The sequence below is a fragment of the Muscardinus avellanarius genome (assembly GCF_963383645.1).
Source record: "Muscardinus avellanarius genome assembly, chromosome: 8".
NCBI classification, from domain to species: Eukaryota; Metazoa; Chordata; class Mammalia; order Rodentia; family Gliridae; genus Muscardinus; species Muscardinus avellanarius.
In genome coordinates, this window is record NC_137794.1 from 95,627,403 (window position 1) to 95,648,192 (window position 20,790).

Sequence of the window (20,790 nt, forward strand, 5' to 3'; positions counted from 1 at the left end):
TGGAAAGCAGTCCTGGAAGAGAAATCTGCAAACAAGATAACAGAGTCCAAAACAATCTGAATTTGTTCCTACCAGTATTTGGTAGTCTGAGTATTGAAGGGAATTTCATAGAATCATAATCTGTTGAAACTGAATATTCCAAAGGTATTATAGTAATTTATTCCCTTCCCTGCTTTCCTTCCATTCAACAGTGGATGTCTAGGAACATGATACATACCCCTTATAGATCAGAATATGGACACATGGCTCCTCAGCCCCCTTCAGGGCACATTTCTCTACAACATCCTTTGCATTCTTGTTGTATTTTCCTAAACATTCACCCCCTACCCCACTTATCCATAAAACTTCTTTATAGAAGTTCACTAAAGTTAAAGTTTAGGCTTCTGTCAGTCCCCATATTAGAAACTCCTTTCACAAATAAATAAACTGTACTTTCCATTTTCTTTGGACATTAGTTCCCAATAATTCCATGGGCTCAAATAGGGCATCACTCCAAGCCTTTGCTCAAGTATTCTGAAGCTTGGAGCTTGAAGGACTGGGAAGTGACTGTGCTTCACCACTTTGTTCAGCGTTCTAGTCCTGGCAGCCAAGAGGTGATAGATGTAAGATGAGCAAGAGCTGGCCATTGGTCCTGGCCAGAGAAGGAGCTTCTTTCCAATAGCAGGATGTTGAAGTATCACTTAGCTTGTCCACAAGAAACTTTTTCTGTTTCTTACCCATGTCCTGGTAGTGGAGTTCAGACTTATTTGGGGTTTGCTGATGACTATATATTAAGAAAATATCAGTATAGGATGGCAAGATGCCAACATCTGTGCTGTGTTTCTGTCTGAAGAACTGTTTCCATGACTGCACCGCCTAGTCTTCTAATGTTACACCTAGAGAAGGGACTCAGATTTCTTTGAAAGTTTCTTCACTTGGAATAACCTGTATAAATTCTTTCAATATATGGTAGGGATCAAACACATTGACCAAAGTTTCAATGTGGATTAGTGACATCACCGTGTTTCAGGGATACCATGAATGATAATGTATGGTGAACAGGATGTAGCCCCCAGAGTGTTGGGCTCCTAAATGCTTAACATCTGGCTTTCCAAGAGAATAATACCTCATTTATAGCATTTGACAATTTCCATGGTGAAATAGTAAGAATAACTTTATAAATTCAGATGAGGGCTAGGGATTGAACTCAGTGGTAGAGCATCTCCTTGGTATGCACAAGGCCCTGGTTTAATCCCCAGAACTAAAGTCAAACCAAACCAAACAAAAGCATATTTGGATGAAATGGGGAAGTTTTACAAAAGGTGAAAATGACTAAAAGAACTCAAGAAAAATGAGAAAGCCTGAATAGCCCAATTTTTATTAAAGAAAATGAATATATAATTAAATCTGCCTAAAAGAAAAATTACAAGTCCAGATAGCTTCACTAGAGATATATATCACTTGGATTAAAAAGTAATACCAATATTGTGCTAAGTTCTTCAGATAATAAAGGAGGAAAAACTTCTAACTCATTTTAAGGCCAGAATTATCCTGTTAACCAAAATTGGATAAAGACATCATGAAAAAAGAAAATTATAGATCAGTAAACCTAACAAGTACAGTTGAAAAAAGAAACTTTAGCAAAATATTAGCAAATTGAATCCAGCAACATATACATATAAGTTATAATACATGATGACCAGGAATGAAAGGTTATTTTACCATTCACAATCAATTGATATCATTCTCCATATAAACATAATAAGGGAGAAAAACTATATGATCATCTCAAGATGTGTAATAAACCACCTGAAAAGTTTAGCACCCTCGTGGCAAATGTGTGTATATTTATTTGTAATGTGTACAGTTATTCCTCTCAAGTAGATTAAGAACAGGGGATCTTCCTCAACTTGACAAAAGGTACATAAGAAAAACCTGCAGCTAATATTAAACCTAAATGTTGAAATACTGGACACTAGAAATACTTTTCTATTGTCCTACAATAGAAAAGAAGGCATGGATGCTAATTCTAGATCACTCTATTCAATATTGTGCTAAAGGCTCTTGGTAGCATAAAAAGAGGAGGAGGAAGAGGAAGAGGAGGTGGATGAGAAGGAGGAAGTACTAATTGTAAAGGAAGACGAAAAACTATCATTGTTTTCATATCATGTCTATATAAAAATCCAAAGTAGTTATTAAACTACTACATGAATTTAAGGAAATAATGTCAATATTCAGAAATCTAATTTTATGAAATAGCAGCAAAAAATGTAAAAAGTGTAATATTATGTACAATAGCATCACAAAGAATGGCATCCTAAGGGATGGATTCAACAAAATATGTGAATATTTTTATAAATGTTGCTGAGAGAAATTAAGGAAGACCAAAAAAAAAAAAATGGCTGGGTGGGAAGACTCAAGACTCATTATTGTGAAGAGGTCACCCCTTACCAGACAGGCATCATGAGAATTCTAGCAGAGTATTTGTAGAAATTAAAAAGATGAGATTCTAATACTTAAATGGAAATGCAAAGGATTTAAAATATAGTCAAAACAATTGTGAAAGGAAGAACAAAGTGGGAGCCCATGGTGAGCAAAATTTAACTAGGCTCCAAGCTTCTGTCCCAGCCCCAAGAGCCACCGAACCTCCCCTTGAGTGGAGGAGGGGCCCGAGGAGCTGATGGGATTTCCCGCTCATGATTAGGTTATGTACTATTGCAGAAGTGATGAGAGTTCTATCTCTGGACGGAAGTCTCTACTTTGGACTGAAATGGGCCCATGCCTGTGTGTGGACACCCAGATCAAGTGTAAAACTGTGGTCCTCGCCCTACAGTAACCAGCATGTCTTTATCACCTTTCAGATCAAGACAAATGCAGTTATTGCAAAGTAATCACCCTGGGGTCAGCCCAGAGGAGGAGGTCCAAATGTACCCTGAGTCATAGCTGTGAGGATTCAGGAAGGGAACTCCAGGGTCACAGTTACCTGGTGTGGTCCATGAGGGGAGTAGGGTAGGCTTGGGTAGCCCAGCCATGGAAAGGCAGGAGGCTCAAGATGGCTGGAGGGGCTTCCAGAGAAGGCATCTCATATTTGTACATGCATGTGAATGACGTCAGGAGCCTATGAAAATTGTAGGAGCAGAACATAGCAGAGGGAGAACTGGTGTGCATATCCCAACAAATTCTCAAGAGAAGTAGGTGCTGCCCTTCCATGGGACCACAGTTGGAGTAGCTAGGCTATAAAGCTGATCAAGGAAGGGGCAGTATGGTGGCCGAGCCGAGAGGGCACCCTGGTATTGTGGCATCAAATCATCCCTAATTGGATTGGTGTCATTTAGAGTTGCCAAATCTATACAGCAAGAAGGAAGTGAAAATAGGAAGTCTATCTTTAATTAAAGGCCTCCTGTATGTCACTAGTAGGCTTACATGTGTATGATACCTCAGGTCATTCATTGACAACTGCCCCTTCCCAGTTCATAGTTTAGAAACGCTGGTCACTCACATAAAGATTTCTTCCTCATCTCAGAACATCCACATCTTAGACTTTCTGTTTGTTGAACTACCCTAGGAAACCCAGGAACTTCTTACTTCCATCATCCTCTTTCTTACAGACCTGATTGGTTCTACTATAAGATTGTGCCATTAAAATATTCCTGTTAAGTATTTTATTGACTTCCTAGCACATTATCCATGTTCCCACACATCATTTCCGCTTGCTCAGCAGTGTCCCCAACTGTCAGCGAAAGTACTCCATCTCACTTTAAAGATGGGAGGAGTGCTCCATCTGTGTTCCTAACCCAGTGCCTCTTCTTTTGGGTTCTTCTTGGTGGCCATTCCCAACCTCCTTCTCTATTTTTCCTAACTTTTAGCTACTCAAAATATTGGCCAGATCTATTTTTAAAAATCATATCTAGCCTCCATATCCCCCGTCGCAGGTCTCTTCTCCCACTCCCTTGTCATGAATGGGATTCTCATCCTGCTGCCTTCCCCCCTTTCATCTCTTCAGGTCTGGACTTTACTAAATTATCCGGAATACCAGCTTAAAGGTTATGTAGGGAAAAATTAACAAATATTTTTATTTTAGGAATTATATGCCTCTCTGTGTGTGATGTGTGTGGTGTATGCACAGTAAGATGTTCATTTTCTTATCAAATCTTTTCTTCATAAAATAGAAATAAGCTAAGTATTATAAACTCCATTTTATCACCCAAATTAACAGTATTGGAGTTAATGAAGCTATATAATAAGGTTATATTTCATTTATGAGATGATAAACCATATATATAAACAAATGTTATTAAAGTGAAAAGAAAACCTTGATTTCTGTATTTTTTGAAAGAAAAAATGCAATAATCTGTATTTCAGTCTACTTTCAGGAGATTATGTTGAGAGGTAATGTAATAAAAATTTAAAGTAGACAACTGACTATGGCAATGAAGGACAGTAATCCCAGGTTTTAAGAGACTGACATAGGAGGATGGCAGGTTGGAGGCTAGTGCACAGTAATTTAGTGAAACCCTATCTCGAAATAAAAATTTTTTTTAAAGGACTGAGGATGTACTTCCATGGTAGAACGCCCCTGGGTTCAGTTCCCAGTACCACACACAAAAAAGATTCAAAATAACTATCAAATATGTGCCTTAAAACTGAAGCTGTCATGGATATTAGGTATGTTTGAAGTCTGATGTGAATAATTCAAAATTATGAATAATTAAAAAATTCAAAACTTGAAAAGTTACAGTAGTTAACCTTAATTAAACAACATACATGTTTTATCATGTACATTTATAAATGGTGAGAATAGTTAACCCCAAAACAAGATAAATAAATGGAAATCCAATCTCTATTTCAAATAATATGTACTGTAATGATCATCCAATTATGTTTCATAAAACAATAAATATTTGTAAGGGCCTAGATTTTGAGGATGATTCTCCTCACCCCAGCTAAGATTACCCATGTCATAACTTAAATAGTTGAAAAATAACTTTGGGATTCTTCTGATTATTAGCCTTGAGCTACCAAGTGTAACCAAGTGTCTAATTTAAAGTGGCATTAAAATATTTATCAATTGTATTAGTAAAATGTGGGAGCAGGGATGGCTCTTACAAATTAAAATAAAAATTGTTTCTGTTTGATATTCATTCTGCATTTTTTCACTCTGCAGGGATTTTTTTTTTTTTTTTTTTTTTTTTTTTTTTTTACATAGAGAGCACCCAACGGAGATTGGAATGTCTCCAGAGTGGTTCCCTTTTCCTGGTCATAATTTTGGCCAGTCATAGAAGCATATCCCATTTCTTTTAAGACCATCATTTCTTTATTTTATCTTTCTTTCTTTATTTTATCTTAACTTCTTTTCTCACCATTAGTTCGAAGAATGGTAAAATAATAAGTTGGGTGCTCTACTCTCTTTCGATGATTTTGTTGCTAACGGGCCAAAACAAACTTCTGGACCTCAGATGCGCTTCGAAGTTATTCCAAGAGAATTAGGACTCTTCATTTACGCTCTATGTACCCTGCTTCTCGGAGCAGCTAAAGCCCTTGCTGAGGCTGTATAAATTAAAACATTTGCTGGGAATGTGACTTTGGGACATTGTGTAAGGAGTGGTTTCAGTGCTATTCGTGGTGAAATGGAAACTTGAGAAAGTGAAGATTAATTGGAACCACATGATGGATTCAAGGAATAGGGACGTAGCTGGAGTCTCTTGAATGTGCACTAGCTCTGCAACATGGGCAATGGGAGCCGGAGAAACCACCAGTGAACTTTTAAACCCTCTTCAGAGGAATCGAACCAGCACAATTAGCCCTGAACTTATATCGTTCCTGACAACTTGCCTGTTAGTGTTCCCTCACACATAGATTCCTCTGTCTGAGGGAACACATTTGGGGCGCTTCAGAAGCACCCCAGCTGTCACCACTAACAGGACGAAGCTAGAACACTCTAGTTATTAGCTGAGTTACTCCTAATCTTTGGCAGAGATTCCAGATTCTTCTGGGTTCTTACTAACAGTAGATTGCCAACAAATTGTATGGGTGAACTTGAACTCAAAGGTTTCTTTTCCCTTGCAGTTCGTTGTTGCGGTGTTCTGGGCCATCTATGCCTGTGACCGAGAGATGATATACCCGAAGCTGCTGGATAATTTTATCCCAGGGTGGTTGAATCATGGAATGGTGAGTGCATTAAAACAATTGGCTCAATATCTCAAACAATATATTAAAGAGCTATTCGCTGACTTTGACTCTCCATGGTCTCTTCCTAAATAACTATCAGATCTCAGAAGTTTAGGAGAGATTATTGCTGGAGAAAATCCCTGAATGTAAATAGAAAAATCTTCTCCTATGGAACTGAGTCATCACCTAAACAATGTAGTAGATGAAGCCACATCTTCTAAGAGGGGTCAGTGGTGTTAGAAACTTGAGTCAGCTCATCCTGGGATGGAGCTGGCCTCTCTGCCATTAGAAGGCTTGTCCTCAGAGCCTGAGGGTGGATTTCCACCTACAGAGTCCTCAGCACTCTTCTCCAGCCCCTCCTCACATCACAGGATGTGTTGGAAGTAGCCATTGTCCTTGAATGGTTTCTTCCAAGTGAGCAGCCAAGCTGTTCTTACCCTGGGAGAGCCATCACGGGCATGTGAAGGTGGTTCCAGCCTCAGTCCTGCCCTCCCTTGGGTGCCCACCCGAGGTGCTTTTCTTCTTCTTTCTGATGCTCTGGCTCTGATGTTATATTCAGTTGTTTTGACTCAGGTATCTTGAGTGGTTTGCACATCACTTTATAAGATTGGAGCATTTGTAGTTTCTGCAGAGAAATTGTGTGTCATCTTCCCTTTCAGCATCTGGAATTGAGTGCTATTTTGCTATTAACCAAGAAGCCTACATTTTGGTTATAGCAATTTTTAGAATAGGTCCCAGGGTGTTCCTGTTGAAAAGGGCAACCCATCACAGAAATTATAGGGGAACAAAGAGTGAGAAATCACGCGTCTTAGATCTAAAATAACCGTTTCCTTTCTGCCTCCAATGTTGGTTCATTTTAAGAGATGTGGTGTGTCCTGACAAACAAACATTACTGCAGAGAGTGGTTTTAATCCATCTTTTCTTAAGCAAACTCATCAAAAGCGGCAGATCTCAGGGAACTGGAATTTTCTTTGAGTTCCATTGGAGCCACACCATTGAAGGCTCAACTTGACACCTCTGATCTAGTTTCAAACATGTAAATTGGTCTTGTGGCTTCAAATTATCTACCTAGGGGACCTGGCATGGTTAGTTTGCCTCTCTCCAGACATATCTTTCTCAAAGATGAAATGCCTTGATATAAGTGTGTTCCTTTGCTAGGATTCATCCCAAATGCCCTTCTTCTTCTACCCTGCAGGACCCCTGCTCTTCCTGTTGTCTTGGCAACTATTATCTTAAAGGGCCTTTCTAGTGGTACATGACTGTCAACTCAGTGCTTAGGAGGCAAAGACAGGAAGATCGCAGATTTAAGGCCAACAGTATTTGATAACAGGACCCTGTCTCAAAATAGAAAATAATTAAAGCTGTTTTAATTTAAATTAGATTTCTTTTTTTTAATTTTCTTTGGAAACAGGGTCTCTTAAGCCAGTGTGGCTTCGAACCTGCATGATCCTCCTGTCTCCACCTCCCAAGTGCAGGGATTACAAGTGTGCGCCACCACACCTGGCTAAAATAGATTTCTAATCTACTGTAAAGACTTACATAAATTAGCTGAAGTGCAAGACCTCCTTTCCTGTTAACTTCCAAATAAAATCTGGTTGTGTGTCTAGCCTCTATTCCTAAATTATATTTATCAATCTTTCGGCTCTTCATTTGTAATCGTAAATTTTCCTAACACTGTCAATTAACTTTTATAAAAAAAGATAATTTAAATTTATATTTTGTTTGGAAACAGGGTCTCTTAAGCCAGCGAGGGGCTTCGAACATGCATGATCCTCCTGTCTCTGCCTCCCAAGCACGGGGATTACAAGCATGCGCCACCATGCCTGGCTGATAATTTAAATTTAAAAAATAAATAAAAATAGTACTGGGCGTGGTGGCACACGCTTGTAATCCCCGCGCTTGGGAGGCGGAGACAGGAAGATCGTGCAGGTTCGAAGCCCCTCGCTGGCTTAAGAGACCCTGTTTCCAAATAAAAATATAAAATAGGTCTGGGAGTGTAGTCAGGAGGTAGAAGAGCTCCATCCCCAGTACCACCAAAATAAAATAAAGTAAATAAATAAATAAATAAATAAATAAATAAATAAATAATCGGGCTTGGGGTGAAGCTCAGAGGTAGAATGTGGTTTAATCCCCAGTAGCACACACACACACAGATACATGCATATATACATGTGTGAACACATGCACTTATCCACAAAGCCTTTCCTAACTCCTCTTGAAAAGTTAGCTCTTCCACTGTTCATGCTTATACACCACTTGTCTCTCTCTATTATGCACATCTGTATTTCCATAAAAACGCTAAGCTTCTAGTGTACAAAACAACATCTTTTGAGTCTGAGTACTTTGCCCAGTTCCCTGGCATATGGTATGACTAGTGTGTACTTAGTAGGTTGATGAATGAGTTGAGTACAGCCAGTTTTCCTAAGTCTGTACCGGTCAATATAGCTCCACTGTATGCCAGGCATTTTACAGTGGTTACACTATTTAATTTTCACAACAACACAGGAACAAGCTATTGTTATCTCACTTACAAATGAAGAATCTGAAGCTCAAAAAAGTTAAATGATTTCCTCTGAACCACTTAGCTTAGGGTGATAGCAATGGGATCTGAATTTAGGCTTATCTGGCCTCAAATGTGTATTTTTCTTACTGGTTCACATTTTATCTGAGCAAGCAAAACATAATTGATTCTTAGAAATTGTTAATGTAACCATATTAGCTATAGGTCAATAAAATACAGGAGAAACAACTTTAGGATATTTTGAAGCTCCTTTTTAAACCCTGTGCCATAGTTCAGCTATCTAAGATGAAACAGTTGATAATTAGGTGGATATTTTAAGAAAAAGATTTCAGTGCACTAAAAGCAGAATTGCAAGGGAAGCTGGGCTTTGCAAATCACCACTCCAGACATTAAATCAAAAAACATGATCGCATGCTCTGCAAGCAGCAAGCTTTGTTCACAAAGCAGGCATAGCCTTATACAAATCATAATTTTGTGATATCTCCAAACATAAGGAAGAGTGATACCATCTAGATAATTTATTGGGTACCCAAACTGAATGCACTAGTTAAGCGAGACATCCGAAGCCCCTGCTGCAGCCAGTGTGAAATGATGGTGCCTCTTTCTGACATCAGAGAGCCTTAGCTGAGAACAAAGAGTTATGTCATGTGCTACAGAAGTGCAGTCCTGGACTATTTGGCCTGTTGTTTATTTTGTTTATTTTTTATTTTATTTTTATGGTAGAGAAAACATTTTTTTAATTTATTTACCTATTTTGCTTTTATTGGAGCATTATAGTCTAGCCTCATAATGTAAATCGTGTTGACAATGGCATACATGCACAAGGCACTTTGTGCCCCCCCCCACCTCCGCATTTTCCTCCCTCCCAGTACCAAGTACCCAAATTGACAATGGAATAGTCACATGTATACACAAAGTATTTCCATTAATGAGCCTCAGTCTTCCTCCTCCCCTCCCCTTCTTCCCTGGCTCCACTGAGGATCCTCCACCATCTGGAGTCCCTCTGGTATCCCAGATACTCCCTAGCTTGAGCATATTAGAGAAAACATATGACCCTTCTCTTTCTGTGCTTGGCTAATCTCATGTAACATAATGTTCTCCAGGTCCTTCCATCTTCTTGCAAATGATGTAATTTTGTTCTTTATTTCTGAGTAGAATTCCATTTTGTGTATTTCCCATAATTTTGTAATCTAGTCATCTGTTGATGGACACCGAGGTTGGTTCCCTAGTTTTGCTATTGTGTCATGCTGCTATGAACATGGGTATGAATATATTACTCTAGTTCCCATAGTGTACTGGACTATCGTTTATATCCTTAAACTGCTCAATATTACTTTCAGGCCAAAGAATGAGTCACAAAGATGCAGATCCTTATTCTAAAATATGAATGTTTCAAACAAATGGCTTATTAAGCATGTGTATAGCCGTTAGAACTTAGACTTGACTCGCTTTTCTCTTGACGTGTTAATGGATTAAAATTCTCACTCTTGAAGATGAACCCTACTTAGGAACAGGGAGAAATTGAGTGACACAAATATTTAGAAAAAAGTAAAGATAAATTAATTAACATGCCAAATGAGATAATATGAGCCTCGTAGATTCTGTAGGTTCTTTCACAATGAAGTTTGTTTCCTAGCAGAGATGAATGTCCATTTCTGTACTTTCCTTTGCGGTTCAGTTCATGGCTTCAGAATTACAGAAAAAAAGAAGTATATGCTGACTGAGGGATGTTTGCGATATTAATTTACATTACTCTAATTTTGTACATATGTTACGTAGAACTTGCATGAAGGATGATGCTGATTCTTGATTGGCAGTTAGATTGTGAACATTAAATTCTGGACTCATGGACAATTTAGTCACTTATAAAATGTGTGATAAGTTTTATAAAATTTCAAAAATTAAGTATTTTTAGTTTTACTTACATTTCAAATGTTTAATAAATATTAATAACAAGTTATATTTGCCTTCAATTATAAAAGGTAATTTTTAATATTTAACTTAAAATCAAATATATGACAACAATTCAATGAAAAAGTTTCACTGGGCCTGGTGGCACCTTTTTATAATCCCAGTACTTGGGAGGCTAAGACATGGAGGATCCCAGCTTAGCAGCCAGCCTCAGCTACTTAGTGAGGCATTCTGCATCTTAGTGAGACACTGTTTCAAAATAAGGAATAAAAATAGGACCGAGGGTGTAACTCAGAGGTAGAGTGCCCTGGGTTCAATCCCTGGTCCAGCAAAAAATAAAATAAAAAGTTGTACATTTAGCCAAGTAGAGCACAGTAGCCTACAATCCTATTACTTAGAAGCCTGAGAGAGGAGAATCACAGGTTCCACCCTAACCTCAGCAATTCAGTGAGACCTCAGTACTTTAGCAAGACTCTGTTTCAAAGTGAAAAATAAAAAGGACTGGAGGTATAGCTTGGAAATAGAGTATTTCTGGGTTCAGTCCCTAGTAACAAAAACAAACAAAAATATTCACAAACTCTTTAATGTATATACATATATAGATATATATCGATTAAAACATTCAAATTGTGTACATTTTTATTATAGTTATATTTTCAGTGATTGTGGGGGGGTGCTGGGGATTGAACTCTGGGCATCCTACCTCCAAGCTACACCCCCAGTCCTTTTTATTTTTTATTTTGAAACAGGATCTTATTAGGTTGCCTTAAACCTTTGATCTTTCTATGTTCAGCCTCCCAAGTACTGGGATCATAAACATGTGCCACCATGACTGGCTTCAGTGGATTGTTTCAATAATTAATCATTAATCATTATTAATGTCAGTAAAGCTCCAATTCTGTGAGAATTTCAATTATGACATATCCAGTGATTTTGCTGAAATGAAGGCAAAAAATAAAAATTTAAAATATTTATATTTGCCGGACGTGGTGGCGCACGCTTATAATCCCCGTACTTGGGAGGCTGAGACAGGAAGATCGCACGGGTTCGAAGCCAGCCTCAGCTACTTAGTGAGGCTCTTAGCAACTTAGTGAGACCCTGTTTCCAAATAAAATATTAAAAAGGTCTGGGAGTATAGCCCGGAGGTAGAAAGCTTCTGGGTTCCACCCTCAGTACCACCAAAAAAAAAAAAAAAAACCCAATAATAAAATAAAATAAAATATTTATATTCATGGTACTGTTTATAAATGTATGTCATTTACTACTTATTGATCACAAATTTTCTACGTTTTGTGAAAATATATTTGACAATGTAGGATGAGACTCTATTTATTTAGTACTTTGTTGGCTTAATTTGTCACCTTTCACTATTTCTGCAGTTAGCTACATGGCTACCTAGGCCTGCCTGTGTTGTAAAGGGGCACCCGTCCCCTGGTTGACGTCTTTGAGAATCATTCCAACACAGCTGTGGAAACTCTTCCTGGGAGAGGCATGTGGGTTTATTTTATTTTTTTACTTTTTATTTTATTTTTTTGGTGCTACTGGGGTTTCTGGAAGCCCTTCTACCTCCAGGCTATACTCTCAGACCTAGTTTTAAATTTTTATTTGGAAACAGGGTCTCTTAAGCCAGCGTGGCTGGCTTTGAACCTGCGTGATCCTCCTGTCTCTGCCTCCCAAGCTCAGGGATTACAAGCGTGCGCCACCACGCCCGGCCAGGCATGTGGGCTTAAAGGAGCTGTTCTTAAGGTCCTCAGGACAGGAAGTTGGCAAGCCAGAGCAGACAAAGTCCAGAGGGCCGAACTCCCGGGGAGTGAGCTGGGTGAAGCAGGTGGGTGGGAGGGGGAGAGAGATAGACAGACGGACAGACAGTATCTACGGCGTAATGCCTTTATTTGGGGCCAAGGCAAAGTACACAAGCCAAAGGTGTGTGGTAATTTCATTGACGGGTTTGCATGACACCGAGCCATAGTCAGGGGAGGGCAGGGGGGACCTTGTGGCGAGGACCAGCCATCTCACATGGGCGACAGGCATTCAAGGCCTGCTTGTGGGAGATGTTGAGGCATCTGTAAAATATTAGTTTTTAAATGTTTACAATTTTCTGCCATGGCCTCTTTAGATATTTGTAATGAAAATTATTTCAAGAGAGAGTGGACCCTGTTAGGTGTAGAATTGCATGCACTGGTTGAAGAGCCTCAACATACTTTCTAGGAATCTAGGGTCCTACACCACAGAACTGAGCCAACAGCGTGTGTCATGACAACATCACAGGGACACCGTCCACTCGGCCCCGAACGTGCAGCTTCAGCTCCGTAGCACAAGGGGGTGAATCAGGCAGCTATGGAAGCTCCCAGGACCTGACATTCACAGGGCTTTCATTTGGATTTACACTAGCCTTGCCACAAGCGAAGCATGCTCATAACTAAAGAAGGTGTAATCTCACTTCTTTTCTATTGCCTACCATTTTTTTCTCTAGGCAAATAATCCTAGAATTTGAAAAGAAGAGGAAATGAGTAAGTAGGAGAACAGTAATACAATCTTGTTATATAATGTACATTATCTCCAGGATCCATGAAAATGGCAAAATACCCTTAATTTATTATAATTAAAATTTAAGTCGGGCATGGTGGCGCATGCTTGTAATTCCCGCGCTTGGGAGGCAGAGACAGGAGGATCGCGCAGGTTTGAAGCCAGCTGCGCGCACTGGCTTAGGAGACCCTGTTTCCAAATAAAAATGTAAAAATAAGTCTGGGAGTGTAGCCCGGAGGTAGAAGGGCTTCCAGGAACCCCAGTACCACCATAAAAAATTAAAAAATAAAATAAAATTTTAACATATAATAATATAAAACTGCATTTCACTGTTGCCTGTTCAGTGCCTAAAACCCAAAATGTTCTTTTGTGTGTGTATGTGTGGTGCTGGGGATGGAACCCAGGAGCATTCTACCTCTGACCTACACCCCCAGCCCTATTTTTTATTCTTTATTTTGAAACAAGACTGTCTGTGAACCATGATCCTCCTGTCTCAGCCTCCCAAATGCTGGGATTACAAGAGTGTGCCACCACGCCCGGCTCAAGATGTTCTATTCTTTCAGCTCTATTTATCTTTGTATCCCCAGCAGCTCAATAGCACGTGACAACGTGACACACATTAGAAATCCACTAAGTGTTGACGATCAAAAGCATGTTTATGCATTTACTTTTGATGCTCAGAAGAATTTACGTTATGTCTTTTTGCCACCAATGTTCACACAAAGAAAAGCAGAGGATGCCAGGCATGGTGACACACACTTGTAATCCTAGCATTCGGGAGGCTGAGACCAGAGGATGGTGGTTCGCAGATAGCCTCAGCTACTTAGTGAGATACTCTGTAACTTAGTGAGACCCTGTTTCAAAATAAAGAATAAAAAATAGGGCAGGGGGTGTAGCTCAGAGGTCAAATGCCCCTGGGTTCCATTCTCAGACCCACAAAAAAAAAAAGAAAGAAAGAATGTTTAATAGGAAAATTGGAAAATTTTTTATCCCACAGAGGAGTGCCCGCCCAAAGGTCTGTTTTTAGTCTGACAAGGAGAAGCACTGTTGTTATTCTTGCCTGTTTCTTGGTTGCAAAAATTGAGTCCTGAGCCTTGCTGTTTTGCTGATTATAATTTTAAAGCATTTTTAAAGTATTGTCAGAGGGGTAAATATACATTAAAAACAATAAATAAATAAACTTTCTTAATACAGAGATTGAACTCAGGAACAATTCTGCCTCCGAGCTACACTCCCAGATCTATTTGTTTTTATTTTTATTTTGAAACAGAGGTTTGCTAAGTTGCTGAGGGCCTCACTAAGTTACTGAGGGTGGCCTTGAACCTGTGATCCTCATGTCTCAGCCTCCCAAGTACTGGGTTTAAAGGCATGCACCACCATGCCTAGTTATTAGTAAATGTGTAAACTTTAGAAAGATAGAGGATTTTCTGTGATGCTATAACAAGAAACAACAATAAGACAATGTCTCTGCTTATTGAAGACCTAATTAATGCTTAGAGAGTCCTGGAAGAATGCAAAGCACTGGAAGCTTTGGATATTATTATTATTACCACAGATCTTAAGGCAGACAAGATCTTGATATTCTTGTAATCACAGCAGGAGTTGTACATTCTTCGTGTAATTTATGGGGAGAAAAAAATAATAAATCCTATCTCTGTTCGTGCTTGACTTGTCATTTGTTAAATGTAACCAATCCTCAAGTGAACCTTAATTTAGACATCTGTGTATTCTGTTCAATATTATGGTGACATTTGGTAATTATGAAAGCTTTTATATATCTGTCTTTTCCCAAAGAGAAGACCTTAAATGCTACTTGGATGATCACTGACTGCAGGAACTCAGCTTTGATGTTAAGATTTTGGTAGATAGCATGACTTTATAGAAAGCTTCCAGCTCTGGAAAACACAAATTGTACATTTCATGACTCATGACATTTGTGTCACCCCGATATTAAAGCTTTCATGAAATAAGCTGTTGGTTGAAAGAAGATCATTATAAACATGTCATAAGAAAAAAACTAGTCTTCTTCAAATTTTCCACATATATCATAAAGTAAGATATCTGGAAATTTTCAAAAATAAGAGGAAGTCAAAGAGAGATCAGAAATTTCTTAGGAACCTCTTGCTTGGATTCCCAGTGGAAACAAATAAGACCCAAAGATCAGGAACTAGGAGGGATTTTTCAGTAATGAAGCAGGCCCTTTCAGAATGATGGCATGCTGTTCCAATGTGTGATCTTCTGTGGATCAGATTTTATGGATGACAGTTCTTCCATTGTGAATTTTCAATTGTAATCATCCATCCTATCAAGTCCAATTCTCTTATACCAGCTTTCACACCTTTAAATTTTGATATGAAGATTTTATTACTCGAAGCCAGTTACAAATGTTAAGATATTCAGTCTTATTTGTTGCCAGTTTTATTTTTGTCATTTCAACTCAAAATATTGCAAGTCAGAAGAAATGTAGTTTTTAAACTAGTGTTTGTGTAAAATGTGAACCGTTTTGTGAGGTAGACAAAGAAAACTGAAGGGAGAAAGGGGAGATTCAGAGAGTCCAAGATGGGGAAGAAGAAAAGGTAGGGAAAGAGAAAAGGAAGAGGGTCCATGATATGTGTTAGAAGAGAAAGGAAGGCCATAGAAAAGAAGCAGACAGGACAAGGAGTTGGGAAAGAAAAAGATTCGAGGAGAGAGGGAGTATTAAAATATCCTAGAATAAAGAAGATGCAATGGTAAAGTCAAGCCTTTTTTTTTTTAATATTCTGCCTCCATGGTTTGGGAATTAATTTTTTCTTTTCTCTGTGTGGCATAATGCCTGATGCATTGTGGGTACTCAGTAGCCATTCAATAATTCAGTAGATGTGAACAGAGCAAGCTGACCTCCAGAGTTCCTCTTTGAACCCCTGTACCCTCCTCTTTTTGGGACATATCCCCCACAGATCTCCTTGGCTCAGTTCTTCAGTTTTTCCAAGGGTGTGCTCCATCTCTCCTTCTCAGTAAGACCCACCTGAGCGGCCAGTTAGGTACCACAGGGACTCGTACTGCCCAGCTCATGGAAATCCCCTCGACTCCGCTCTTCCCTCCCCGCCCCCCTTGACACTTCTCATCCTTGACGTTGTGTGTGGTCTTGCTGATATGTGGCATAGGATGTTTCATCATTCATATCCTTCCACTAGAACACAATATCCATAAGGACAAGGAACAACTGTTTCTGTTACTGATTTATCCCATTCTCCTACAACAATGCCTCCATATAATGGACAATCGGTGAATATTTATGTGTTAATGAGTTGACCTCACCAATATTATTACATGTACATGTTTTCTCTTGTTCTTTATCCTTTCTCTCTTCTGCTTCATAGTAGTTAACAGTGGATACAACACCAGACTACTTCTTTCCAAACATATTTTATTTTACTCATTGTCGGCTACACGGAAGCAAAGTTCTACATGCGTGGCCTGCTCCTCCCCCGGGAGTCTTTTTGTACATATTATATTGCTGCTGACTAAAAACATCTGATGTCCAAAGAACACATCCTTGGAATATCTAAGAGCAAGTCAGGTAAATAATAGGCTGGATCAAATTTATTGAAAAGCACCTCTATAAGTTGATTACTTTATCTTGGTGTTAGTGTAATAGTCAATGAATTTTTAAGGCAATTTCATGTCATCAAAAATCCTTTTGTAGAACTAGTTTTTCATGCAAGGACGGAATTCAGAGCTAATAGTATTATTTGGCTTATGCTCTTTTTTTCTTGCTTTACTGAGAAAATGAGCAGGCCCAGCAGTAGTATTAGTTCATCAAAAGGTCTGTAAGTTCTACTCAGATAAACTCAAACTGTGGTTGACTCAATTGCTTTCCCTGTAATACTTAAATCCAGAGATATTTCAAAGCAAACTCGCTTCATCTGTTTTCCATTCGTTTTAACCCTAGGTCTTTGCATTTTGGGGAGGGGTGGCAGCAGGCAGGAGGGTGCGTCCCGGGCACTGGCTTCCTTCTTCACTGCCGCAGACAGATCATTCACGAGCCACAGACCCGACTCCTTGGCCGAGATCCACACCTACATCCTTTCCAGCTCCCTTTTAATTAATGCTCCAACCTCAGCTCACATCTGTATAGCTGCCAAAGAAAGTAAAGAGAAAAGAAGCTGCTGCATTTTCTGCCATAGAACCACACACCCCAGAATCTTAGACTTGTGATTCTCAAGGTCATATGGTCTGTACAGTATGTAATACATAAATATCTGTACCATGTCCTGGTTAATTACCTTGCAGCCTGTGAGCCAGCATTTCTAGGGATAGGGTTCCAACAATACCCTAGGGCTACGGGGTGGATTTCAGCTGTGGGAAAGGCTTTTGTAGGGAATGGAGTCTTCTTTGCTCCAGTCCAATCTGCATACTCTCTCCATCCATTACGCAGGATTTGAACTTTGGTCTTCTGTGTTCCAGTCATACTCTCTTTCCAGTTGATCTTCCTCTCTCCTGTGACTTCAGCCTCCTCAGTATATACATAGGTCATTCCCAAAGCTGTGCTTCTTGGTATAACTACTCATGGGCCTCACACTGCATGTGATAGTGGACTTTGAAATAAACACAGTGAAACAAACTCATTACATTAAACCTTCCTCTACCCTCTACATTTTGTCACTTCTCTTGTGTTGCCATCTTAATAATGACAAGAGGCATCTAGACGCTCCTCCTTCTACCGCATGCTCCATAGTCAGACGACAAGTCCTATTAATCATACCTTCAAAGTAGCTCCATGCCTGTCCCAGCTACTCGAATCTGCCATGTCTGCCTTAGTTCAGTCAAGATCTCATTGTCTCTTGGCTGAACCAAAGCAGTAGGCTCACTCATCCTCCAGCTCCCTCCTCATTCTTCCCCAATCTCTTTTCCTTATTGCTGCATAGGTTACCTTTCTGAAAGAAGTTTCAGGGGAAGTTTCTTTCTCTGACACCACCTGTGAGTGATGCAGTCCTTGGTCACCTAGGTTGAGTGGGCCCCTTCCCACTATACCCTACTACAGTTTGTCCACCCAGAATTTCTCTTAGTGCATTACTAGGTCACAACTTATTAATTTGTTTTCTCCTGCTGTGGGCTCTGAGGCCATAAGACGCAGCAATTATTGGTGTTTTATTTGGGCTTTTTTTCATCTTTTCTTTAGGATCTAGCATTTGGTCAACACTGTAGAAACCGATGGGGAAATGGTACATAGACCCTTCTCCATGATGCCCAGCTTCTTCTGACCTTGCTTGGCTTGTCTGTATTCATTTTTACAGTTTCATATGGTTTGGCAAATACACAGCAAAGCAATTTAGTCATTGTCCTTGCTTATTAGTGTTGTCCAAGTTTCCATTAACATTTTTGGCAGTTCCATTATTCTTTGCACTAAAATGTCTACATCTCTCTTATCTGGCTGGTATGTGGTTAAGCTAAGATTTAACACTGTTGTTGTTTTTTTGCTTTTTAGGCACAAATGTAGGACCCTTAAATTTATTCCTCATGAATTCCATCTTGTTAAATTTGGTGTGACTATAGGATGAGCTGTATAAAAGACACAGTATTAGTAATTCAAGCTTCATCAAATGGATATATTGGGATTTGATAAAATGATGTGTTTTAAATTGAGGAGCCCAAGTATGTGCCACTGAGTTAAAGTTGCTTCAGAGGCAAAGGTTGAATGAAGTCAGTAAGAAAACAATTGATTTTTCAGAGCACAAAGTTTTAACCACATGGTAACCTTGCTTGGAGAGAATGGTTGACTCCCAAGGTCGAGATGGTCATTTAGATGAAATAGCATGCATCTTGGCAGAAGGTCAGGGCAAGCAGCAATAATGGCCACTAAAAATGTTTTCCATATCCAGTGATACAGAAGTGGAAAGCTAAGCATGTGTAGTGCAGAGAGTTAGGTGGCCAGGGATCTCATGAGTAAAAGGTTGGTAACTAGAACTAACAAGACATAGAGGGCTTGAAGTAGACAGAACCTTGCAATGAACTAAACAACTAGTTCCTGAATTGGACTCTGGACATCTAGTTTTCCTGAGGGGTTCTTGGGTTAGCTGTGCTTATGCGAGAAAGGAAACTTCTGAGAGTTCAGAATCATTGTCCCAAACCCTTACACTGGCTTCAGGTCATGGAGATGGTAAGGCTGTGTTTATGGTCTCCCCCATCCTCATCATATCTGCTTGCCTCTTTATCCAAGCAGTATAGAAAAATGGTTATCTGAAGAGAAGAAAGACAAGCGTGTGTCAACCCACTAGAAATTCTTCAACCTAACTTCTTTTCTTTCATAACCATTTGATTCTGAATCTAAACCATTAGAATTGTCTCGAAATCACCTTGTCCTTTGGGGACACTGAGGTCCTAGCTAACTTCCCTGAACCCATGTATGCCTCTTCACAAGGTAAGGCTTATCGAAAAGGTCTTCACTCTTCCCCATTTCTAACCTGTGGCTAAAACAGAACTTCAGCTTCACCTACCGCAGCCTTTCCTAACTGCCCCAGGACTGCGTCTATACCAATTCCTCATTGCTCTGGCAAAACTCTCCTTCCCTCTGAGTCTACTCCTACATGCACAGTCCTCTTCCATCATGTTTATTCCTGATCCATCGCCCCTCCTCATCTGACCTGTGAGCCTCTTCACCCTGTAGGTACCTCACCTACAACATCCACTTTTTTGTATTTGCAGGTTATTGCTCTATCTCTTTGGAGCTGGATGTTCGAGGGCAGACACATGGTCTTAACTTCTATATATTCCTATTATCTGGCTCAGTGCCCAGCATGCACTCGGCCTCAGAAAACATTTCTTGAATAATTGATTGAATGAATGATTGAGTGAAAGCATTTATTTTATGTTTCCTCACTCCCCTAGGCTGATAACACATTTTGAAAAGAAAATCGTGAATCTAAGCTGGTACTTTACGATGATCATTTCATGTTTGTGCTTCACATTCTAGTTTCTTAGTGGTCCACTCCAGAACCTTAAAGCTCGTCAAGCTCGTTGGTTTATAGCCTTCATAATTATTCTTCCCCCTTCAAACAGCAGAACTTTATCTGCTGGCCTCCAAGTATCCAAGCTTGCACAGCTGGTGATCCCCCAAGCTGGGAGTGGGTACCTGACCAGCTAGCTACTTTGTGCCCCTGTACTGTGGGTGTGGGGCCTCTCTACCTCCAGGAGTCTTGTTAACATTGAGTCAGGGAGAAGCCTGTAAGCATAAATCATCATTATATTTCACCAAACATCTTTCAAAAGAACACTGTTAACCATTAAATACCCTACATTAAGACATTGATAAATATTTGTCATCCTTCTGATAAACAAAAGAAGAACAATTTTCCTTTTGTTTTAAGCAAGATGAAAATTCCTCTTGTATTTACCCTCTCTATGTCCATATCCAGAGAATGAGTTTGCTTGGTATGATTTAATTAAAATATGCTTTCAACTTGGGTACGAGGAGTAGCCCTGATTGGTGGAAATGCTTCCTTTAGTGTAATGCGAACCCTTTCATCCCTACCGAATACATCTGACCTGATAATACAAATTCCTGCGACCTAGTAATACATCTAATTATCCTATATACCCAGGCACTGTTGCTCAGATGGCTGCTGTCTGTATTTGTTAGGAGAAAAAGACTGGTGTGAGTAAACATTCCTCTGTATGCCTACCCTGCAGCTGTCACCACACACACA

At 39.5% G+C, this 20,790-nt stretch overlaps 1 protein-coding gene across 5 annotated transcripts in view; it reads left to right on the top strand.

Moving 5' to 3' along the window:
- AIG1 (androgen induced 1) overlaps positions 1-20,790 on the top strand; it is a gene marked incomplete at both ends in the record, with an annotated part of 250,850 nt that overhangs the window by 85,207 nt on the left and 144,853 nt on the right. For 4 of the 5 annotated variants that reach the window (XM_080700303.1, XM_080700304.1, XM_080700307.1 and 1 more), the window contains one exon: positions 6,046-6,147. The exons of the other annotated variant lie outside the window; for it this stretch is intronic. In XM_080700303.1, coding sequence (XP_080556429.1) covers positions 6,046-6,147 — 102 coding nt within the window. The remainder of the gene's footprint in view (positions 1-6,045; positions 6,148-20,790) is intronic. 5 annotated transcript variants of the gene reach the window in all.